This window comes from Pogoniulus pusillus, chromosome 34 (genome assembly GCF_015220805.1).
Source record: "Pogoniulus pusillus isolate bPogPus1 chromosome 34, bPogPus1.pri, whole genome shotgun sequence".
Classification (NCBI taxonomy): domain Eukaryota; kingdom Metazoa; phylum Chordata; class Aves; order Piciformes; family Lybiidae; genus Pogoniulus; species Pogoniulus pusillus.
In genome coordinates, this window is record NC_087297.1 from 4,851,396 (window position 1) to 4,874,249 (window position 22,854).

General features: G+C 46.7%; 1 protein-coding gene across 2 annotated transcripts in view; it reads right to left on the reverse strand.

Moving 5' to 3' along the window:
* The window catches only part of CDH2 (cadherin 2), a 166,459-nt gene extending 145,832 nt beyond the window's left edge, over positions 1-20,627 (reverse strand). Inside the window, exons 1-2 of one of the 2 annotated variants that reach the window (XM_064170818.1) lie at positions 20,038-20,627; positions 6,861-6,972 (exon numbers count right to left, since the gene is read on the reverse strand). In XM_064170818.1, the coding sequence (XP_064026888.1) occupies positions 6,861-6,972; positions 20,038-20,112 (187 nt within the window). In that variant the 5' untranslated portion in view covers positions 20,113-20,627. Of the gene's footprint in view, positions 1-6,860; positions 6,973-19,591; positions 19,768-20,037 lie in introns of those variants that run through there. The other variant, XM_064170819.1, reaches the window with a different exon arrangement.
* Positions 20,628-22,854: the final 2,227 nt, after the last annotated feature.

A 22,854-nucleotide genomic window follows, 5' to 3' on the forward strand; every position in this document is an offset into this window, starting at 1 on the left:
TCTTGGAAAGTACAATTCTGCTAAAAATACTTTCCCTAACTCTACTGTTAATGTGGAATTATGGAAGCCAGCAGTAAGAAGAATCAAAGTTGCTTACAGAAAAGAATGAGGTATAAACAGAACAAGGGGACACCATCTCAAGTTGTGCCAGGGAAGGTCTAGGCTGATGTTAAGAGGAAGTTATTGCCAGAGGGAATGATTGGCATTGGAATGGGCTGCCCAGGGAGGTGATGGAGTCTCTGTCCATCCCTGGAGGTGTTCAAGAACAGACTGGATAAGGCACGTGGTGCCATGGTCTGGTTGACTGGATAGGGCTGGGTGCTAGGTTGGACTGGATGAGCTTGGAGGTCTCATCCAACCTGGCTGATTCTATGATTCTATGGTCTGGTTAATGGGACAGGGCTGGGTGCTAGGTTGGACTGGATGAGCTTGGAGGTCTCTTCCAACCTGGTTGATTCTATGATTCTATGGTCTGGTTAATGGGACAGGGCTGGGTGCTAGGTTGGACTGGGTGAGCTTGGAGGTCTCATCCAACCTGGCTGATTCTATGATAAGCCTTAAAAATATGCTGCTGACCAGTCTTCAGCATGATGGTTTTTTAGAAAAGGGATTTTATACTCAGCTGATGATGGGAATCTTCACACTTAGAAAGCTCACACACCACTAGCAGCCACAAAAAAAAGCCAAGTGGCTTCACCTGGGAGAGACAGCACCCATGCGACCTCCACTACATGATGAAAACTTGCTTTTCAATGCCAGGCAATCCTCAAGCACCACAATTCCAGCAACACATTTCTGAATTGTTTCAGACCAAATGCATTTTCAAATGGTAAACTACAAAACAAGTCAGTGGGAATGCCAGAATTGAGTTTTGTCACTCAGTTTGAAAGCATCAAAACAAGTATTATTTTGTAAGCATTTCACTGCTAGAAGAAAAAACGCAGCAGGGGACAGCAGGGCTCTGTTTAAGCCTTCAGCAAAATCCTAAGGAGTGGGAGTGTGAGTTCTACCCCAGATAAACTGGTTAACCCTGTTGGTTTTATGGTTTCATGAGCACTTGGTACCAGTCTCCAAGAGGAGGGAAGGCACCAGCAGGCCTCATTTGGCAATGCTGTCAGCTCACTCCAGTTTAAACAGCTCATGAAACTGCTCTGTTACTCATCCATAATCACTGCTTATCTAAGAGATCAACACCAAAATATTTTATTTCTTTATCACTGTGCAACTCAAAGAGCTTAGATATATTTTATAGCTACTCAGTGCTCAAAAGGACTCATTTGAGAATCTTGTATAGACAAGGAATTTGTTTAGCAGAGAAAAAATAATGTGTTTAGTATCAACATTTGAGTCTTTGAAAGGTAAGAAAGCACTAAAATTAATTATCTGAGGAAGAATCTCTAACTTTAAGTTATGATTCTGCATATAACCATTCAACTACCCTTCCCAAGTGAATGATTTCAGTAGAAATGCATTATTTGTACCTTGAATTTCACAGGATATAGAACAAAGATGAGATAAACAGGCTGGATGCAGATAGCAGACTGCCACAAGTACTTTTTCTTTCTCTAGATGAACTCTTGATAAAACCAGCACAAGGACATTTAATATATTAAGCTTAACTCCCTCTAACTCAACCTTTTCTTCTCCAAACACCATGGTCCTTCAAACAGCAATCACAATGTATTTACAATTCAGAAGTGCTGTGCCTGTAAATGTAGGTTAGGTATCTGCTTCTACAAGGTGCTGGCTGGTGAGTTACCTGCATATTATTTATTTACCTTTTCAAATGTTGGAACATTTACTCCTAAAACACTTCCAAGCATACCAAATGCTAGAAGACCCAAAGGCCCAAGTAACTCAACAACTGTATCAGTACATCACTTTCTAGGGATGCTTTCTGTTTTGTTTCAGAGATGACTCTTTCATTTCCCTACCTTTCACAGGATCACTGCATGTTAGGAGTTGGAAGGGACCTCTAGAGATTGAGTCCAATGCCCCCCACCAGAGCAGGACCATAGAATCTAGCTCAGGTCACAGGCAGGGCTGGAAAGTCTCCAGAGGAGACTCCACTCTACCTCTTTGGGGAGCCTGCTCCAGCACTCTGTGAGCCTTACAGTAAAGAAGTTCTTCCTCATGTTGAGGTAGAATTTCCTGTGCCATGGTTTACATCCACTGCCCCTTGTCCTAGCCCAGGGCAGAAGTAAGCAGAGGCTGTCCCTTCCTTCTTGACACCCAGTCCTCAGCTCTGAGCCTACCTAGCCCCTTAGTAAAAATCACAGTCATTTCACTGAAGTGACTGACACTAAGTGGAACAACATCCAAAGCACTATAAATAGATTCAGCTATAGGACTTAGATTAGGTGTGTCTGGTGACTTGACTGTGGAAGTCAGACTTGCCAGATCTCATGCAAGACAAAGTCTAAGATAACAGCTCTGAAGAGTCTCCAAGGCTACAACTAGAGAAGCCTGTAACTGGGAACATGGGAACACAGGGCACAGGTAACACTATTCCAGGAGGAGGCAACAATACACAGCCTATACAGCAGACTACCTCCTACACAGCTCAGTCACAACCTACTAAATGGGTAGTTTCCAACTTCTTTTGCTGTGCTTTCACAACTAACTCCACCCTTTCCCTACATAAAATTCCCCATTTCCTCATCCTGAAACCAGCTACCTTCCTCTTTCCTTCCCTCTGCCCACATAATGTGAGGGGTTTTCCCTTTTCCAATCTCTGTTATTCTGAATGTACTGCCCCACTGATTTCCCAGGTTGTGACAACTAAACATCTTGCAGCCTCTCATGCACAGAAGGTGAAATTAGTAGAGCCTGACATATTATCCTATATGAATGAAAAGCCAAAGCTGTTATAAATTTATTCTCTTTGTCAAATGTAACAGGAACAACACTGAGCCTCCCTCAAAAACAAACAGTAATAGAAAACTCTCCAGAAAATAAAAAGTATTCTGTAGTGTCCAGTGGAACTCTGCCTCATACTTTAAAAGTAAAGATTTCTGATAATACTACTTTAAAATCACAGCATCACAGGATATTAGGAGTTGGAAGGGACCCGAGGAGATCATTGAGTCCAACCCCCCTGCCACAGCAGGACCATACAATCTAGCACAGCTCACAGAGGAACACATCCAGACAGGTGTGCTAATCTGAGCCTAGCTGGGATAATTTAGTGAGAGGAATTAGATGCTAGGCTGTGAAAAAGAAACAATGGTGATGTCTGCTTCACTCATAGGCTTGCTGAGATGTATAGAAACAAGAACATAAATATAGATAAAAGAGTTGCTCCCTGGCTTTGGCTGCCTCCCTTCCCTCCCTAACTTGCTGTCTGTGTGACTAATCCCTCTGCTTTCAATCTCCCCCTGGCCGATTCTCCAAACTCACCTTGCATGTAAGGCAAAGTTTGAGATAAGGCAGAGGGGTGGAAATGAGGTGGAAGGGTGGTTGGGAGCCCCTCCTGGGGGCTCTGGTTTCTGGAAGGGTTGTTGTGTTCCTGTATTACCTTTTTAACTTCTATATTTCTGTCTCTAGCTGTAGAGATTGTAAATACCTGCTTGTACCTTGTGCTAAACTGTAAATATAAAGCTTCATTCTTTAATTTCCAGCCAGCTGAATCTAGGCTGGGTGATTTTCTTAAGTGTGTGTGGGGGGGGTAATACCCAATCCATCAAAACAGAGCTTGAAAGTCTCCAGGGAAAGAGACTCCACAACCTCTCTGGGGAGATGATGTTAATGTGAGAACTGAAAGGCACAGATCAACAAGTCATAATCATCCTGACTTAAGTTTTGATGAGTTGGAAACCAAGAGCCTTACAAGACCCTTGCTCCCCATTGTGCAAACTAACAAAATATGGTCATTTCCTTGGGCAGCATTTTAAGAAGTAACCTGTCAAAAGAGTAAGATGGGTTCAAATTATTCTGCAGGTAGCTGAGAGGACCATAAAGCTTCTATGCTTATGGCAGCAATGCACAAACCCAAGAAAAATTAAAGCTTTCACTCCTAAAGCAGGAAGAAAACCTACAGTTCTGAGTTCATGTCAGTGTAAGCACAACAAAAGCACTGAGAGCAGAATCAGGCCCACGGTTATCCCCAAGCAGCAAATGCCACGCAACTGTTCTTAACTTGCAGCATCATCTGAAAACAGTCTAATAACCAGAAAATAGGCTTTTGACAACAATAGTATTTCAAAATGACAGTGTAATTAAATTTAAGTCAAAGCTGTGCGGTGACGGAGTCTATGTTTGTGCGTAACCAGCAAATTATATGCTTTTAAGCATGTCAGAGTTTTCAGAAGAATTAACCAACTGAGGAAATGGTGGTAGGAAGAAACCAACTCCCCCAGGTCATTTTTCAACCAGCTGATATGGTGTGATACATACTGTATGCCTCATCCAGTTGTTCCAATTCCTACTTCGGCTGCGTTTTAATAGCATTGAAGGACAAACCATCAGTCATGCCTCACTTCTGAGAGGGAACAGGGGAAGGGAATGTGTGAACGTGATGAGCAACAAGAAAGGAAGTCAGTCTGCCCTCCTACACTGCCAGTTCAGACTCAGTTCATAGAATGGTTGTGCTAACACACATGGCCTCACCTGAGATTTTGCTCCATAGATACTGCATACTCATTTACCCACACAGTTTGGCTTGGAAGGGACCTTAAAGATCATCTAGTTCAAATCTTCCTGCCATGGGCAGGTGGACACCTTCCCCTAGACCAGGTTGCTCAAGGCCTCATCCAACCTGGTCTTGAACACCTTCAGAGAGGGGGAATTGACAACCTTCTTGAGCAACCTGCTCCACTGTCTCGCCACCCTCACTGGAAAGCATTTCTTCCCAATATCCAGTCTAACTCTGCCCTCCTCAAGCTTCAGTCCAGTCCACCTTGTCCTACCACTACAAACCCTCATAAGGCTTGACCAGTTAAGGCTGGTCAGTCATTCTCATCAGATTTGCAAGACCAATGGCAAGGAAGAGTTATTGAGCAGGTTGCTGGAGTTCTAGCCAGTGAGGACAAAAACTAAAACAAACCAACAGGGAGAAACTGTAGAAAGAATCTTGATTCCATAAAAACCTTTCCCAGGACAGGGTAGATCTCAAAGCTTGTGTGATCTCCAGCAACACATGAACCAACGGTGAGATAATTAACTAGCAACAAACATTAGGTTTCAAGAAGGCACCTTTGGGAAACACTTGCCTGCTGTGTGCTCTCTGCCCCTGCCTCTGCCCCCTCCTCCAGGTTTGTGCATCACCTGCCAAAGGAGTTCTCAGTGCTGAGGGGCTGTAGTAGAGTCATCTATTAGCCCTCATTGGCGAGAAAGTGAGGAAAAATCTCTTTCTCCTTTATTATTTTCTCAGTTGGCAGAACATCTACTTTAATACATGAATTTCTATGCTATCCTTTAATAAAAGAAGCTGTGGTGGTTGAATATACTTCCCTGAAACTGAAGAGAAGAAGCTTTAATAACTCAAGTTTAAGTACACTAAAGCTAACCAATTCATCCTGCGTTCAGGTTTCCATTATACTTCTAAAACAGCACAAAACAGGTCTGTAAAACATAATTAAGGAGAAAACTGCTACATACAGCATCTCAAATCAAAACTACAGCTTTCACTTCATTTGTTTTGCATAGTCATTAGATTTTTTTTTCATTTAAATATCTTGATCTGTGTAACCATATTTAGATGTGAAAGAAACAACAATTTAAATTAAATTAGTCCTTATTTAAACTGTATTAAGAAAACCTCTAAAAACAATGTTCTTAGTTCCACAATTTCCAAATTAGATGGGAAAAAAAAAGAAAGAAGTGATGTTAGCAGTTCAGAAAACAGCCCAATTAATGCACATTTTTCACAAGTATTCTACTTCCATGACCTTGTACTTTGAAACTGAACCAGCTGGGAAATGAAGGAAGTATTCAGAGCATGCACCTCTATGTCCTAGTCTATCCTTTAAAAACAGAATCAGAAAATCATTAAGGTTGGAAAAGATCTCCAAGATTAAATCCAACCATCAACCCAACACTACCATGACCAGAGACATGAAGATCAGAGACATGAATAGAGAAACAAAACAAATTTCCAAGCTGGATGACCCACGGGCAGATGGAGTGACTGCAGCATAACCCCAGTGGAGCTAAGGCCTTGCTCTCACCAAGCATGCCATGAGCTCAGGAGCAGGTCACCCTCAGCCTGGGCACCATGCCACTTGGATCAGGTAGGTGCCAGGGTGAGAGAGCAGCACACTGCCCATGAGACAGCACCAGCACCGTTCTGCCTCTCTTGGCACAGCTACTGGCACAGCCCTCACTGCTGCTGTCACTGAGTGCAGGGTCATGGACAACAGCTCTCTCGTGTTGCTGCCTGCCCCATGTCTTGCTTTCACAGAGGTGTCTCCTCGGGTTGCCAGCAAAAAGCAGTAAGGGAACTATCTCTGCATTTATACGAGCACTAGGACTAGGTGCAAGTGCAGTGCTTGTATCTGCAACATGAAGCAGAAGAGAGATTTTCTTTCCTTTCTCATCTTTCCTACACAGGCTCTAAACTGCTGGCAAATGTACCCTCAGTGGCAATACGACACAGTGTGAATACTGTGCTGAGAAAGACAATGAGTGGACATTCCCAGGAAGGTTTGCAACGCTCAAGTGTTTTCCAACGACAGCGAAGAGAGGTAGGTGCCTGTGCTGCCACCGACGCCAACAGATTTTCCAAGTCCTATGACAGTAACCAAAAAAACAAATCACAGAGCAGCTGACCCTCTTTCCTGCAAGAGTTTGTGCCCTCTTTAAGGATGGAAGCGCTGAGTAAATGAAACTAAAAGAAAAGCAAACATCGTTTCTAACCATACCGTTGAGAAGAGGCTGTCCTCCGTGCACGCTCCTCGACACCACCGCGCTCTGAACGTCTTCAGGAAATCCAGTCTTGCATGACAGATCTTCACAGGTTGCTTTTATGGGTGCCTGAAATGCAAGGCAGAATTTATGTAATAGTCAGCAGGCTGGTTCTGCTGAGGAACATTCCATTTGGCACACACTCCATTCCGCCACCGCCTTGGACAAGCAGCCTCTTTGTTTCTGAACGACCGCAATTAGGAGTGCGAGGGCAAAGGGTTAATCTTTCTGATAACTGGAATGGAAGGAACAAATCCCACTTGTCTGGTAAGATCTAAATAATACACAATCTTGATTCTTTTGACAACTGAACATTTCCACTAAACCCAGCCATCCAGACTGAAGGGGAATCATAGGGGGAACAAAAACATTCCTTCCTCCAGAAATAAACGCGGCACAAAAAGCCATCAGCGACTTTTTCATAGCCAGATTTCTTGAGTGGAACACATTTCAACCACTGACTTAAAATGCTTTATTTAGTGGATTTCCATGCCAGCCTGCACCGGAACAAGGAAACCAAGATAAAACGCTACAGTCGCAGTAACTCAGCAGAACTTGTATTTGCCTTAGCATTCAGATGGATACCACAGAAAGCCAAATGTTGCCAATGCAATCTCCTTCTATTTCAAAGGCAGCTCCAGTTAAAAGGAGAGCAGCTCATTATTACATTTGCACAACAAGGGATGAGCCAAGCCACTGAAACTGTTTGTTCTCTCACTTGTTAAGAAAAGTTTCGCTTTAAACCATGTTCTTAAAGACTTTCATAAATGCCTTTTTATTAAAAAACACAATACAGCATTTGGAAACTTGTTTGCTCCTTAGTTTGCCACCTTCAGAAGATATTTTTTGATAGCTAAGCTGGTTTCCAGAACATTGCTGCCTAGCTGAGGCGGGGGGGAAAGCGTAGCAGTCCCATTTTCTGTGGCAAAGGACTAAGATATCTTTTCAGTGCATTCTTTTGGTCTCATTCACAAAGCCATGGCCCAACTTAAACGTGGCGCAGTGGCCATACATGGCAAAACCCCTTTCACACAGCTCAAGGCAGAGAGGCCAACTCAGTCTGGGCTGAGATACACCCAGGAAAGCATCAGAGCCTTTGCACAACCTCAAACACGCCAAGCTGGGCTGTATCAGCAATAGTGTGATCAGCAGGACCAGGGAAGTGATTGTACCCCTGGACTCAGCACCGATGAGGTCACAGCTTCAGTACTGGATGCACTTTTGAGGTCCTTCACTACAAAAAAGACAGTGAGGTGCTGGAGCACGTCCAGAGCAGAGCAGCGAAGCTGGTGAAGGGTCAGAAAAGGTCTGGTCAGAAGCAGCTGAAGGAACTGGGGTTGTTTAGACTGGAGAAGAGGAGGCTGAGCAGAGACCTCACACTCTACAACTCTGAAAGGAGGTTGGAGCCTGAGGAACAAGTGTCAGGATGAGAGCAAATGGCCTCAAGTTGCACAAGAGGAGGTTTAGGTTAGAAACTCTCCCCCTGAATGAGTTCTCAAGCACGGGCACAGGCTGCCCAGGGAGGTGGGTGAATTCCCATCTCTGGAAGTGTTTCAAAGAGGCAGAGATGTGGTGCTGAGGGCCATGGCTTAGCACCAGCCTTGGTAGAGTTAGAGAACGGTTGGACTGGATCTTAAAGATCTTTTCCAACCAAAGTGAATCTATGATTCGATGCCAAGTAAAGGCCTAGCCATGTGCATGCCCAGATGCAGTATATGGTCTTTGACAGCATGAGCAACTGTGCTGCTATATCATACTTAAAGCTGATTGAGACTTAAATTAGATTTTCCTTTTTGCTTTCCCATATGGGCTTCTCTCAAGCAGACCTACTCAAAGCCATGTAAACACATCTGCAGACACTTGGCAAAGAAAGCCCTTCAGAAAAAAAAAAGGACTGAAGAAAGAGGAGATAATAATGGTGTTAGAATTGTTTACCACAGTAATATCAGGGAAAAGGAGCATTAAAGCAGAGGTGGGACAGGAGCATCTCAACCCACAAGGGTCTCTAATGGGAAGAGGGATTGGGCAGCAGCGCGATCTCTCCTCTGACAGTCATGGCCAAGCTCAGAATGCCAACCTCTGCTAAGACATCTTTATCACTAATACAAGGAGGGATTTGTAACACATTGTGTTGGACTTGAACCAACACAGTCCTAACTAAGCAGCTCAACAGTGACACTAACAACAACAACAAAAAAGAATAAATTAAGATGTATCAAGGTAATGTACTACCTACATAAGCACCCAGTAAGAGAACTTGCAATTATCAAGTGCCCAGTTAACTTTAACTGCAGCAGGAGTTTAATTGTGACTTAAGTACCACACATATCTCATCTACATTTACTTATGTACTTTAAAATGTTTATATGAGGACTCTATAGAGAAACCAAACACAAAGCAACAGTTTTTGCTGCCAAGGGACTATGTCACCTGCAAAGCTGGAACTTGGATGTGTACCCAAGCTCCAACAGTCCATTTACACATTGAGTTCTGAAGATGAAAAGATGCTAAATCAAAACTAATTATGATCCCAAGTGCCAGCTTCCTCAGCTTTAGAACTCGAATCACAGGTTTCAGAATGTTTCCATAATTTGAAGGGAAAAAAATAGCAAGACTTGTTTCAACTACTATACAAAAGGTGACCTCAAAGCAAATGTGGTTGAGAAGGAAAAACAATCAGAAAATACCTTTTCATGGTACCCTTGAAAGAAAAAGGCCCTGGATGGGCAGCTGAGGAGATAGCAGGACTTTGAACAAGTCCACGCTGCTGCGCTTGGGAATCTTTCAGCCCTTCCAGCAATCTATATGTACTGAACAGCTCTTATAAACTGAAACAATGCCCACTGAAACAAAGGCTGGGGGACATGAATAGAGAGCCTTCTTTATTCTTTCATTTGCAGCCATCAATTTTATCTGGAAACAAAAGACTGTACACTGCTCTCCAAAACCAGCCCTTTGTAAAGATTGTTTGAGCACAAAAACACAAGGGAAGGAAGAATTCAGATTTCCAGCATTTTCTTAATCGCCCTGTGTTTGGTGCTTTGAATTAAGCAGAAGTTGGAGCTTCAGAAACACTGGGTCATAGCAAGTTCACCCTAACAGTACTGTAAGACTTTAAAACCATTTCAATTCCAAGCAAAAAAAAAAAAGAAAAAAACAAAAAACCCAAAAAGCTGCAATATTTGTATCCCTTTATCTGGGCCAAAAGGGGAAAAGTAATGAAGATTACTGGGCACACTATTGTAATTTACAGGATTTTGTGTGATTAGTACAATTGTGTGATTACAATTCCCAAGACTGTTTCAAACATAAGATAGTATTACTTGTGCATTCATCTCCAGAAGGACACCAGTTTAAAAGCCCTGCATTTTAAGATGGAAAGCAATTACCTTAGCTTGTACCCATATAAAACCTACTTAATGGAGTTGTGAAGCTTTGAACAAGCTCAGCACTTAGAAAATTCTCCTCTCAAGTATTAACAGACTTTGCTAAAGCAAAATAGAGTTACTGCTGAAAAATTGGTTTGCTTTCATCAGCCTTTATGGCTTATTCAGTCATTTTTAACTGCAAAATGAGTGTTACTATCTCCAGATGCTAAAGACCAAACACCTAGTGAAAAATGGTGTCACATCACACACATAAACTCACTACTGCAGATCTCAGATGAAATCCTGCAGGCAAAGTGTAATTCTGAAGCTACGTGATGCAAATTAGAAGTCCCCTGTCAAAGTTATTAAATCAATCAGTTAAAAGAATTGGCCCTTTTGATATACTTAATAAACACTGCACTTATCATACTCAGCTCCTCAGGTACTGTAGTGTCGTGTCTAGACAGCAGAGTACCTGCAAACCTGTGGTTTACCTTCAAAGTTGTACTTCAGGTCAATTACAACCAAGCAAACAGTAGCCTGTTGGAAACCTCAACTTGGTAGTTTGAAAGGATTCACATCTACATCTTTTTCTAAACACCACCAGGAACACAGACCTCACACTTGTGAAAGGACTATAAATTAAACCAGGAATAAAGGCAGACAGGATTGCTTCACTAGTGTTGACAGCTCTGCACTAATACCTCTCCTTGATTTCCATACTTTCTAAAAAGAAGCCAGTTTTAGAATGCAATTCTGTACAGAAACATCTATTTCAAAAGGCAAGCTCACCACACGACTCTAGGAGCAGTTTTCTATCACAACACACATGCTAAATTTGTAGGACTGGGCTTTTAAGCACGGCTTTCAAAAAGGGCTGATCTTTTTTCTCTCTGCAGATGCCACACACCACTGGAGTTCACTAGCAGCTATTAATCTGAAATCTCAGAGTCTCTGCCTCCTCCACTGTTTGCATCTGCATGTAACACAACATTAGACTTCTCAGTATTGATTATGCCAACGAGCAAGGGGAGTTTGTTGAAAGAGTGCTTTCTTTTACACTCAGTGTAGCTTACTCCTGTAGGAAAATAAGCCTAGGTAGCAAAATGAGAAAGAGAAGTGTATAGATCAGAGGAAGTAGCACACTATACAGTCGTAACTGGACATAATGCTGCTGCTAGTTGCTAAGTCCAGCCAATTGACAGGGCATTATTGTCTGAACCTCGAAACAACGTCTGGCCTAATTACAGTATGACAGAACAGGAACAGGGTATTGGAGCTCTCCCTCCTTAATAACCAACATTAATTTGCAATTATGACAGCAATACTCAACCTAAGCACAGATCACAGAAGCATTTGTGGCTGTGTTCAAAGTGTTTCTTCATTAATTGAAAGGCCAGGCTGGTGCCCAATAATCATTCACAGCTTAGGTTAACTCTAGGGAACATTCTACCCATCTCTAGTTTTGTGCACATTATCTTCTCTGCAAGGTGGGCCTTGTTTTAGGACAAGCTTCTACTTACTACCACAAGGCAGAGGAAAGATGCTCTGCAGGGTGACAGACACATCTCTTGAATGTTTTAGATGCAAACGCTGAAACACCTTGGAAACATTCAGAAAGTCTTTCTCAATCTCCCACTCGCTGCAAAAAACAGCACTCAGTACTCCAGCAAACGTAGTCAAGTATGATTTGTTTTCAACTGGAGACTGCAACTGGAAAAAAAAAACAAGTGCCTTTCATTCACATCATTGTGGAAGCCAAAAGCTTCCTAAGTGGATGCCAGGCTATGTCCTCCCTGAGGTCATTCAGTTACACCAGAAAGGACTTCAGTTATGGCACTTTCATTTCTAATTAGTGCTCGCCTGCGTGAACCACATTTTAGATCAGAAAATGCAGCTTCTGAGACCAATGCTTAAAGCTCTCGAACACTTTACCCAAAATAACAGGAGCTGCAACTTTGATGCTACCATTTTATGAGGACATAACCAGGTGGATTGATGGCAGCAGAGCAGTGGATGTGGTTTATCTTGATTTCGGTAAAGCATTTGACATCTCCCACACCATGCTTCTGACTAAACTGAGGCAGTATGGTCTGGATGATCAGATAGTGAGGTGGACTGGGAAGAAGTGAAGAAGTCAGAGAGCTGTGGTTAATGGGATGGAGTCTAGTTGGACGCCTGTGACTAGTGGAGTCCCACAGGGGTCAGTACTGGGACCGGTTCTGTTCAATATATTCATCAATGACCTAGCTGAAGGCACAGAGTGGATGATGCTGATGACACCAAAGTAGGTGGAGTGGCTGCCACACCGGAAAGCTGTGCTGCCATTCAGCCAGGGTTGGGCAGGCTGCAGGGTTGGGCAGGCAGAAATCCAACAAGGGCAAGTGTAAAGTCTTGCACCTGGGAAAGAACAACCCCAGGGATCAGCATAGGTTGGGGACTGACCTGTTGGAAGGCAGTGAAGGAGAAAAGAATCTCGGGGGGCCTAGTTGATGGAAGGTTGACCATGAGCCAGCAGTGTGCTGTGGCCAAGAGGGTATAGTAGAAGGGCTGTGGTTAGTAGGTCAAGTAAGGTTCTCCTGCCTCTCTATTCTGCCCTGGTGAGGCTGTATCTGGAATATTGTGTCCAGTTCTAGGCCCCCTAGATCAAGACAGACAAAGAAATGCTTGAGTCCAGTGCAGAGCAACAAAGATTATTAAAGGAATGGAACATGTCTGTTACAAGGAGAGACTGAGGGAGCTGAGGCTCTTATGCTTGAAGAGCATGAGACTGAGAGGTGATCTCATCAACGTGTACAAACATGCAAAGGTGAGTGCCAGGAGGCTGCAGCCAGGCTCTGCCGGGTGATGCCCAATGACAGGACAAGGGGCAATGGTGGAAGCTGAGGCATAGGAAGTTTCATTTAAACATGAGGAGGAATTTTTTTCCCTGTGAGGGTGACAGAACACTGGCACAGGCTGCCCAGGGGGGTTGTGGAGTCTCCCTCTGGAGATATTTGAGGCCTGCCTGGATGTGTTCCTGCATGATGTACTCTGGGTGATTCTGCTCTAGCAGGGGAGTTGGACTGCATGAGCTTTGGAGGTCACTTCCAGCCCCTGACATTCTGTGACTCCATTCTAAACAAGGTACCTTAAACCACCACTGGTTACCAGAGGTTACTGCAGCTTTACAGTCTCACAAGTCCTGTTTGCAGCCTGTCCTGTTAACCTCAACTGGGAGACAACATTCATCTGCTTTATTAAATGAGGAGACATTTAGGTGGTGCATCTCACAGAGCACAAAGCTGTAACCCAACTTGGACTTTCTCTTTCCTTCAGCTAGAAGAAGATGAGTGTTTCTGCATCTTCCAAGGTGCCATTAGAGAGGGACTTCTTAAAAATTCAAGCGCAGTAACAAAACCAGAAGGAATTTCTCTAAGTCATACCTTTTAACGTTAAAAAAAAACACAACAGAACAGTCCTAGGTCCCTTCCAACCCCTAATATCCTGTGAACCTCTCTCTGACCACAGCCCCTGTATTAATCATATCAAATATCTGTCCATGAAAGCTGCTGCTGACACATACAGGAGGATGTTTTGTTTTCCCGACCTTCAGGGGAGGCTTTGCAAGGTCTATCTGGAAGAACTCTTTAGGGGGAATCACGAAATTTTAACTATGTCTTCAGCTGCTGGGTGATAATTATATGCTAATTATAAGGAATGGAGGAGTCCCTAAAGGAGTCTGTTGGTAAAAATATATTTTTTAAATATGTCAAGGAGTGCCTAGAGGAGAGGATAAAGGAGCCTTTTGGAAACATGGTAATTAATTAAATACACCAGCGTGGACTCAAACCAAACAGTCGAAACGAAACGTTGCGGAGATTTGGCAGCAAGACACCTTCCATCTTGGAAGCTGCTGATCCCCTATCTGTTTTCATAAGCCATTTAAAAATAGAAAGCCTAATTTCCCCCTCTTTATTCAGACAGCGCTCCTGTGATCTTCCAGTGAGAAGAGCAGGCTCAAACCAAGCGATGAATGGCGCGGACTTGGTGCCACATCTCTTGGGGAGAGCAGCAGCACTGCCTGACACCCAGGTGAAAGAGGTACCTCAGTTCCCTGGCCAGCTATAAACACAGAGCAGCAAAACACAAACCCTCCCTAAACTCATCCTGAGGGAACATGATGTCTGCTTTTCCTATGACGCTTTTTTTCCTCTCAAGACTCACCTCTATGTCTGCCAGTATTAACTCAGCCAAGTAGCAAGTCTCAGTTCAGTGGTACGTAAGGAGAAGGTCTACCATAATTACTGCTGCCCCAGCCCTGGGGCAGGTTGGCCTGGAGAACCTTATCAACATCAGCAGGGGCAATGGGTGGAAGCTGAGGCACAGCAAGTTCCATGAATACACGAGGAGGAATTTTTTCCCTGTGAGGGTGACAGAGCACTGGAACAGGCTGCCCAGGGGGGTTGTGGAGTCTCCTTCTCTAGAGATATTTAAGGCCCATCTGGATGTGTTCCTGTGCAATCTGGTATAGGTGGTCCTGCTTTGGCAGGGGTGTTGGACTGGATGAGCTTTGGAGGTTGCTTCCAGCCCCTGACATTCTGTGATTCTATGATCTTCAAGTATCTGAAGGGTGGCTGTTGGGAGGATGGAGCCAGTCTCTTTTCAGTGATATCTAGCGAGAGGATGAGGGGCAATGGACTTAAACTCAGCCACAGGAAATTCCACCTCGACATGAGAAAACAAATTCTTTACTGTGAGAGTGCCGAAGTCTTGGAGTGGGCTGCCCAGAGAGGCTGTAAAGTCTCCTTCTCTGGAGATCTTCAAACCCCACCTGGATGCATTCCTGTGTGACCTGCCCTAAGTGGTCCTGATTTGCAAAGGGGTTGGACTTACCCTCTGGAGGTCCTTTCCAACCTCCTAGCACTCTGTGACTCTCAGTACTCCTTTTCCTGCCCACTATGTCTGACTGCACCGCAGGCACAGGCAGTGCCACTGGGTTAGCGGGAGCACACAGGCTACCCAGTAAGCACAGCACAGGTTCCTCCTGTGCTTCTAGCAAAAAGCAATTTAAAATGAAAACACCACGGAACATTAGAGGTTGCAGAGCCTTTGGGGAACAGACTCCTGTTTGCTGTGTACATCATCTGAAAGAAATTAAATTCTCATCCTAATGGGAGCGCTGGTGAACTACTGAAACTATTCCAACTTTCCTAAACTTTCCCCCCCTGCCTTTACCTAGAAAAAAAGCAAAGAGAGACAGAAAGAGTTTAACTGGTGAATGATCCTCTTACTCAAGCAAGAAAAGCCATTTAACAATTCCAGCTCCTTACCACATGACAAGTCCCTTGTGCAAGACTGTCTGTATTGAGTAAAAATAACTTTACTCACAACTTCCTCAAGCTATTTTTAAATATACACATGCACTTGTGTCACAACCACATTGTCTTACATCTTACAGCATCCAGTTATTAAAAAAGAACTAATAAATTAAATTGACATAGAAGTGCCATTGAAACTAATTAAGATGGGACATGACAAGGCTTTTCCAGTGATGTTTCTGGGAGCTCCTCCAATTTCTGGGAGCAGAAAGGCAGGCAATAGATGGGAGGTTTGTGAATTTCACATTCTGGAGTAACTGCAGTTCAAAAATATGATCATTTCAGGCAATTATGTTATCATAAAAATATATAAATTCATCTTTTTGGCATATTAAGTTGCATGCCTAGGTAGCAATGCTAGCCACAGAGAGAGCAGTGCAAGGCTTTCTAGAAAACACAGTATTTATTAAAGACATCAATTGACAAGACAACAGCATATACACACCCCCCCACCTTCTATCAGCAGCATATATACCTGAGTTTGCTACCGTACCTGCTCAATCAGAACTTGGTTAATATACCAAACTGCCCCATTTTGTCAGCCAGTTCTTTCAATTCCAAACTCAGTCAACTTAAACCTTATTTGTCCTGTAACAGATGCACAAAGCAAGTGTGGGGTGGGGGGGAAGTCTTTTCACAGAATATAGTTTTAAATAATATATCCAGCTTAATATCCAAAGAGATGCTTCTCTTTTTTTTTTTAACCTTGGTTCTGCAATTATCTGTATTTTGAGGATGTGTCAGTGGTGCACTATCACCTAGACCAGACAGGCAAGGATTAGAGAGCTCTTTGCTGCAATATCCTGCCACATTTAACTTTTCAGACAGAGTCTTTGAAGACAAAGCAAAATCAAAACGAGAAGATCTCTATCCATAAAACCTCAACTATCCTGTTCTGGGGTTTATGAAATGAATTATAAAAGGCATCCAACTCACTTTGAAATGAGTTAATGATGTTGGGAGTCCAATTTGCTAAAGAGAGGCACCTTGAAACTCCTTTTTGTGTTTATATAATCACAGATTTACCATATTACTTGGAGAATGGTTTAAAAAAAAATCAGTACTAATACTTTAAGACACAGGTGTGTTACAAGAGACCCACAACAGGAGATCTCACTGCCACTTCGGCACAAACCCACATTAATTTGCCTCACCCCAATGCTGCCAGCAACTGCTGGGGGTGATTGAGAGTGGTGCAGCTGGCAAGAAATGCCATCACCAGATTCTCAGCAGGGGCAGCTTAACAGGAGTATCATTTAGGGCAGAAGCTTTATCACCTGGATACATTTGCTAAGACCTGGAATAGAACCAAAACTGCCTGCAGAGGGTAATAACTTATGTCCTCTGACATGGTAATTCAAATTCAAACCAGTCACCTCGGCATGAAAGGCTCCAGAGCTGCTCTACCGTTCAGTTCTTTCTGATTTTGAAGCGGACAACACCCACAGAGACCCAATCACCTTGTACATTAAAAACAATTATTCCCCTTTTGAGCACTTAATTTCTACTCCCCTTTCCAGTTCATTTCTAACAGTAGTTTAATTCCTGTAAACTCATGCTGCCTTCCCCACTGCTGCTTCAATCCTGTTGTTATCCCAGATGAACTGCTGTTCTGGCCAGAAAAGCAAACCTTGCTCCTTTCATCCTCTCTTCTGGCAGGGTTGTCTTTTTTCCCCCCCCCACATAACACTTCCAGACTCAAACTAATTTGTTAACCAGCAAAATAAAAGTGCAGTTTTCATTCTCCTACATCCCATACACGTTACAGATTGCCAGCAATCTAAAGCCCTATTTCCTGAAGCTGAACAGCATCCACAGCTCTGCCTCAAGAGCTGCTCCCATTTACGTTCTCTCAAGTAATTCCATAATGACAGCTTTTCTGCATCTCTGATGAATAATGAAGTGATCAGTAACTCCACAAAATAAAAGGTAACCTTTGTGTTGCAGAGAGAAAAACCTAAGTAGAAAGACTCAACCTTTCAAGAGAACCTACAAACCAAATGTAGTAGGTAGGATGATGGGGGGGTGGGAAAAGTTAGCACTGCATCTAGCCTATGCAGTATGCATGAAGGAGGGGGAGGGAGCTTTTTAAATGGAAGTGTGATACAGACACAGGTTTATAAATCTGATTTCATACTCAAGTTCCAATTCTGTTACACGCTATTAAAATCAACCCTAACCTGATTTAATGGGCACCCAAACAAGGGGGAAATTGGATTCCCCAACCGGAACGTGCCAGTGACACTGAGTGATACATAAAAGCAATAGGGCTAGTTCCTGCCCTTAACTCACAGCTAGCTTCTGCTTTAATTTCAAACCTGCCCTGGGTAGGGGAAAAAGAAATTAATTATATATATATATATATATATATATAAAGATGGAATCAAAGCTCACTGCAGAATTTGTGCTTTAAATATTTATTGCGATGGGAAGACTAAACAGAACTGAAATCACATACCATAAACAGTACATAAGGACTTGGGGGGGGGGGGGAGGAGAAGATAAAAGCTGCATGTACAGATTTGCTGAGCTACTGGCATATAGAAGAGGAAAAAAGAGGGGAGGAAAAAAAAAAAAAACAACCACAAAAAAACAACCAAACGGGGCAAAAATAAACACAGCCAAAGATCATCCAGTACAAAAAGCATGCCCACAACAAAAATCTCAAACCCAATCCAACATCGCAACAGCCTGCAAGCGGCATATCACAAGTTTCTGAACAAGGCTGGCTGCTCTCGCATGGAAGCAGCTCGGGGCCAGCAGGACACTCCTGTGTCACGCCAGCCAGCCCCGTGTCCTCCTCAGACTCCAGGGAAAATCCCCGGCTGCCGCGGAGCAGCCTTTTCACCACCTCGCTCGCCTGGTGCAAGTCATCAGCCCCTGAGAGGCAAACTGCAGGGCAAGACTCAAGTGCCCGCGGACCCCATGAGGGGCCGGGAGGTGTCAGAGGCGGGGTGGGGGAAGCGGAGCCAGGAGGACGAGCGGGCTTCCTCCTGCCCCCGCTGCGGCGGAGGCGGGCGGGGGCAGCGGGTGCGCTGCACCATGGACAGTGGCTGCCGCCCGCCGCCTCCCCCTGCCCTGCGCCAGCCGCTGCGGGAGGGTGTCGCGGCCGTACCGGCACTCCCGGCCCCACCGCCGGCCTCGCCTCAACCCGCTGCCCCGGCCCGCCAGAAATGCCCCAACCATAAATACCATTAAGAGGCGATGATCTGCGCCATCTGTCCCTCAGACTTACCGCCCTCTCCACCCCCGGCGCCGCGCCGGATACGAGCTAAGCGAGCACAAAGCGAGGAGGGAACCCACCGCCACCCTCACCACCTGCCCTCGGCCTCTGCTTGGGGTTCCCCCACCTCCGGCTCCGGCTCCGCGCTGGGTCCCTACACCCCGCGTCGCAGCCCAGCCCAACCACCGCCCCGCAAGCATTGCCCTCGCTGCCCCAACCGGGATCCATTTTCTCGTGCCTGTAGTTCCCCCACAGCGTCCCATCAGCTTCACAACGCCCCCGCAGGGGCGCCGGCCCGCAGACCCCCACTTTATCCACGGAGAAACCCTCGGGCACACCGCTGCCTTGCGCTCGAACGCTGCCTGCCCGGGACCCCGCCGCTCGTCCGGCCCGACCTAGAGAGGCCGCCGGGGGGAGGCAACAGCAGGACTTTGATAATAATAAATTAAACATTTCGGAGCCCGTGCCCGTCCCAGTGGAAATTCCCGTTAACAGCAAGGGGGTGGGGAAGACCGATACCCAAGCGGAGGCTGATTAAATTCTTCCCGAGAAGGGATTAGCGGGCACGGGTGCCGGGGCTGGCCGAGGCGCGGCCCGCAGGGGTTGCTGCACCCCCCCTCAGCCGCTCGAGTTGGGGCGCAGGTCTGCCCGCTGCCCTGGACCCCTGCCTCTCTTTCTCTAAGCTGAGCCGAAGGGCTGACGTCCCTTCAGTTCCCCTGCACCGGTACTGCGCTCACCGCGGCGCCGAGGTCCCGTCCTCCTGCCGACCGAGCGGACACCGGACACCCCGCACACTCCCCCATCCTCCGGCACCTGCTCTCCCAGGAGCGCGTGGGGGAACGACCCGGGTCCCCTCCGCGGCGGCACTGCCACCCTTCTTGCCCCGAGGAGCCCCTCTCCCGCCCTGCCGAGTCCCAGGCACAAGCTCTCCCCTCCCGGGAGCGCAGCTGCGGGGCTGCCCTCGAGCAGGTGGCTCCGTGCAAGCCGCACAATCCACCCCGGAGCACCCCTGCCGCAGGGGCCAACGGCGGCTGCCGCTCTCCCGTACCCTTCTCACCGAGATCTGCACTTTGGCGGCTGAGCTCCCTCCCTTGCCCCTGGCTCTCTCCCTTCCCCGGGCACCGCCGCCCGCAGGGGAACAAAGAAACGCATCCCGGCCCCGCTCCCCGCCGGCGGTGCATACCTGCTGCAGGGCCGCCAGCAGCATCAGCGCCAGCGGCGGCAGGATCCGCGGCGGCGCTCCCGTTACTCGGCACATGGAGACGAGGAGGGGCGGCGGCAGGGCGGCCCCCAGCAGTCCCGGAGCGCGGCTGGAGCCCGCGAAGCGGGGCGAGGAAAGCAGCAGGGAGGCCGATGGGGCAGCGGCAGCTGCCGGGGGCTGCGGACGGCGTCTGCCCCCGCCTGCCGGAGCCGGCTGCCGCTCTAGCTCATGGGCAGCGATGCAGCAGGGGGAAGAGACGGAGCGAGAAAGAGGGGCGGAGGATGGGTGAAACTCAGCTCTGGGTCAGGCTGCTTTTCTCTCTGCCGAACCCCCTCCGCGGTGCAGAGGGTGGGCAGAGGAGGAGGAGGAGGATGGGCGAACAAAGGCTGGGTGATAAGAAAGAAGAAGTCGCTGCTGCTGCGAGACCGGTGCGGCGGCGGCTCCTGTCGGCTGGCTGCCTGCCTTCCCCACGCCTGGATTGTGCCTCGCTCCTCCCGCCGGTGCCCCCTCAGCGAGCTTGGGCAGGCGGCTCCTCTCAGCCCGGACACGCCAGCACCGCCGCTGCTCCGGCCTCAGCCCTGCTGCATGCTCTCGCCCCGCACTTTCCCTCTTTCTTCTCCTCCCTCCACCCCTCCCCCTGCACGCAAAACCCCTCCGCTGAAGCACAATGATAACAATGCCCCAGCAGCCTCTGCCTGCCGTGCGTGTGTGTGTGTGTGGTGTGTGTATGCGCTCGCCCGGTGCCTGCCTGCCTCCCCGCCTGCTGCTGCTGCTGGCAGCTCCCCCTCCGCCTCCCGTCGCTCCCCGTCGGCCGCACGGCCAATGGGAACGGCACGGCACAGCGAGCGCCGGGGCTCGCTGCCGCCTGCAAACAGTGCTGCCCTCCTCGGTCCCCGGAGAGCCGGTGCTGGGGGCAGCGGGGAGAGCAGCAACGCCAGGTCACTCCGCAGCGCCAGCAGCCGAGGGAGGGGACCGGGAATAAATCCCAACCCACTGACTTGCTCCGCTGCAATTGTTTTGGGAGCAAGGGGGGAATTTAGCGGGAAAGAAAGGACCCGTGCGCGGTGGAGGGCGGGCGGAGGTGCGGCTCAGCCCTAGGGACCGCTGGACGCCCTTACCCAGTGCCCTGCTGCTGGTGGCTTGGCGAGTTTCGCTCAACTCTTAGATGTCTACCGGGTTCGCTTTGTGGTTTTTTTTTGTTTTCCTTTCAGTTTTCCCCCTCCGCGTTTCACTCGTAAAATTTTGGGTGTCGTGGGTTGTTTTTTTTTCTTTGGTTGGTTCTTTTGTGTTTTGTTTGTTTGGTGGTTTTTTTTTCTTGGTGTGGTGTTCATCGTCTTGTTTGGGTGTTGTTGGTTTGTTTTTGTTTTTTCTTTTTTCTTGGTTTATTGTTTGGGTTTGTTTGTTTTTTTTTTTTTTTGGTGGTGGTGGTGGTGGTAGCTTGATAGGGTTTGTTTGTTTGTTTCCCAAACTATCTACTGAATTTTATCAGCAAATGTGTCCGAAAGCTGGGCCGAGGGTTAGAGTCTGCAGGTCCAAAAAGCGTCAGCGTACATAACGGGACGGGGGAGTGTTGCTGAGTGAACAGTTAACGGGAGCAAGTATCAGTGCTGGGTCATTTGCAACGCTGGCAAGGATTTTTCTCTCGCCCACGGGTCACTGAGCAAAGTTGTTTTGTGTCCGTGCATCAGAGCTCCCATCCTGGGACATAATAAGGGGAGGATTTGTAGGCATTGTGTCGTCCCCCCCCCCCAGACAATCTCATCAAGTGATGATTCAAAATGGTGCATCGTTTATATTAAAGCATCTTATTTTGCACTTAAACGTGCATAAATAAATAATTAAATGCACTGATCGTGGGTGCTTGGGTTTGTTTTGAGTTTTTTTTTACCCCGCACCTGCCTTAGAAGATAACGCAAACACCGTGCCCGTGTTTTGAACGGAAACAGCGGATTTGCTTTTATTTCTCGTCGGGAGAAAGGCGGGGTAAGGACAGGCTGGGAGGAGGCTGATTTCATTAGCTTCCAACTTGAAAACACCGGTCACTTGCGAGCTGCCCTGCAGCTGTTTACCCAAGTCAGACGAGCGGGGAGAAGTAGCTTAGAAGCAGCGGGGGAGATGCCCGCTGGAGCCGGTACCGGATCCGCAGCCCGAGCTCCACCGCCTCCGCGGCGCAGGGCCGAGCCCAGGCAAGCGGGAGCCACCTGCAAGCGTTAAATTCCGAATGAAAGTCAGCCCGTTTCAGGCAGCCCCAACTAGAAAAACAGCCTCACACACAACCATCTCTGTACGCACTCTTTCTTCAAAGTTCTAGCCCATGAAGTTGTGCTGAAGCCAGCAGCTGAGAAGAACAAAAAAATGCCAGGGAAATAGTGTCTGGGAATGAGATTCTGCATTCAAATCCAGCCCAGGACGTGGGGTGAAAGGGAGCAAGGAGGGCACAGCTGATATTTAGATCCTGTTACAAGGAGGTTTGCACCTGGTGGAACATGTGTTGAGTGTCTTCAGCAATCAGCGCAGCTCCCTGCTTGGCTTTGCTCACGAAATGGTGACTTTCCCTGAGCAGCAGCCTCCTTTTCTAATTTCTATTAGGTAGGCACAATATTAGCATTTACTAATGACTGTATTTGAGCCCTTATTCACCCTTACAAGCATTCCACAAAATGCAAAGCACACAATATAAACAACTCTATAAACCAACTACCCGATGAGAGTAATTACCTGTCACCTAAATGAGCCTGGCCCATCCTATCCCTCAACCTATCCATCCCCAAAGGCCTAGAAAAAGAAAACCCAACTAAA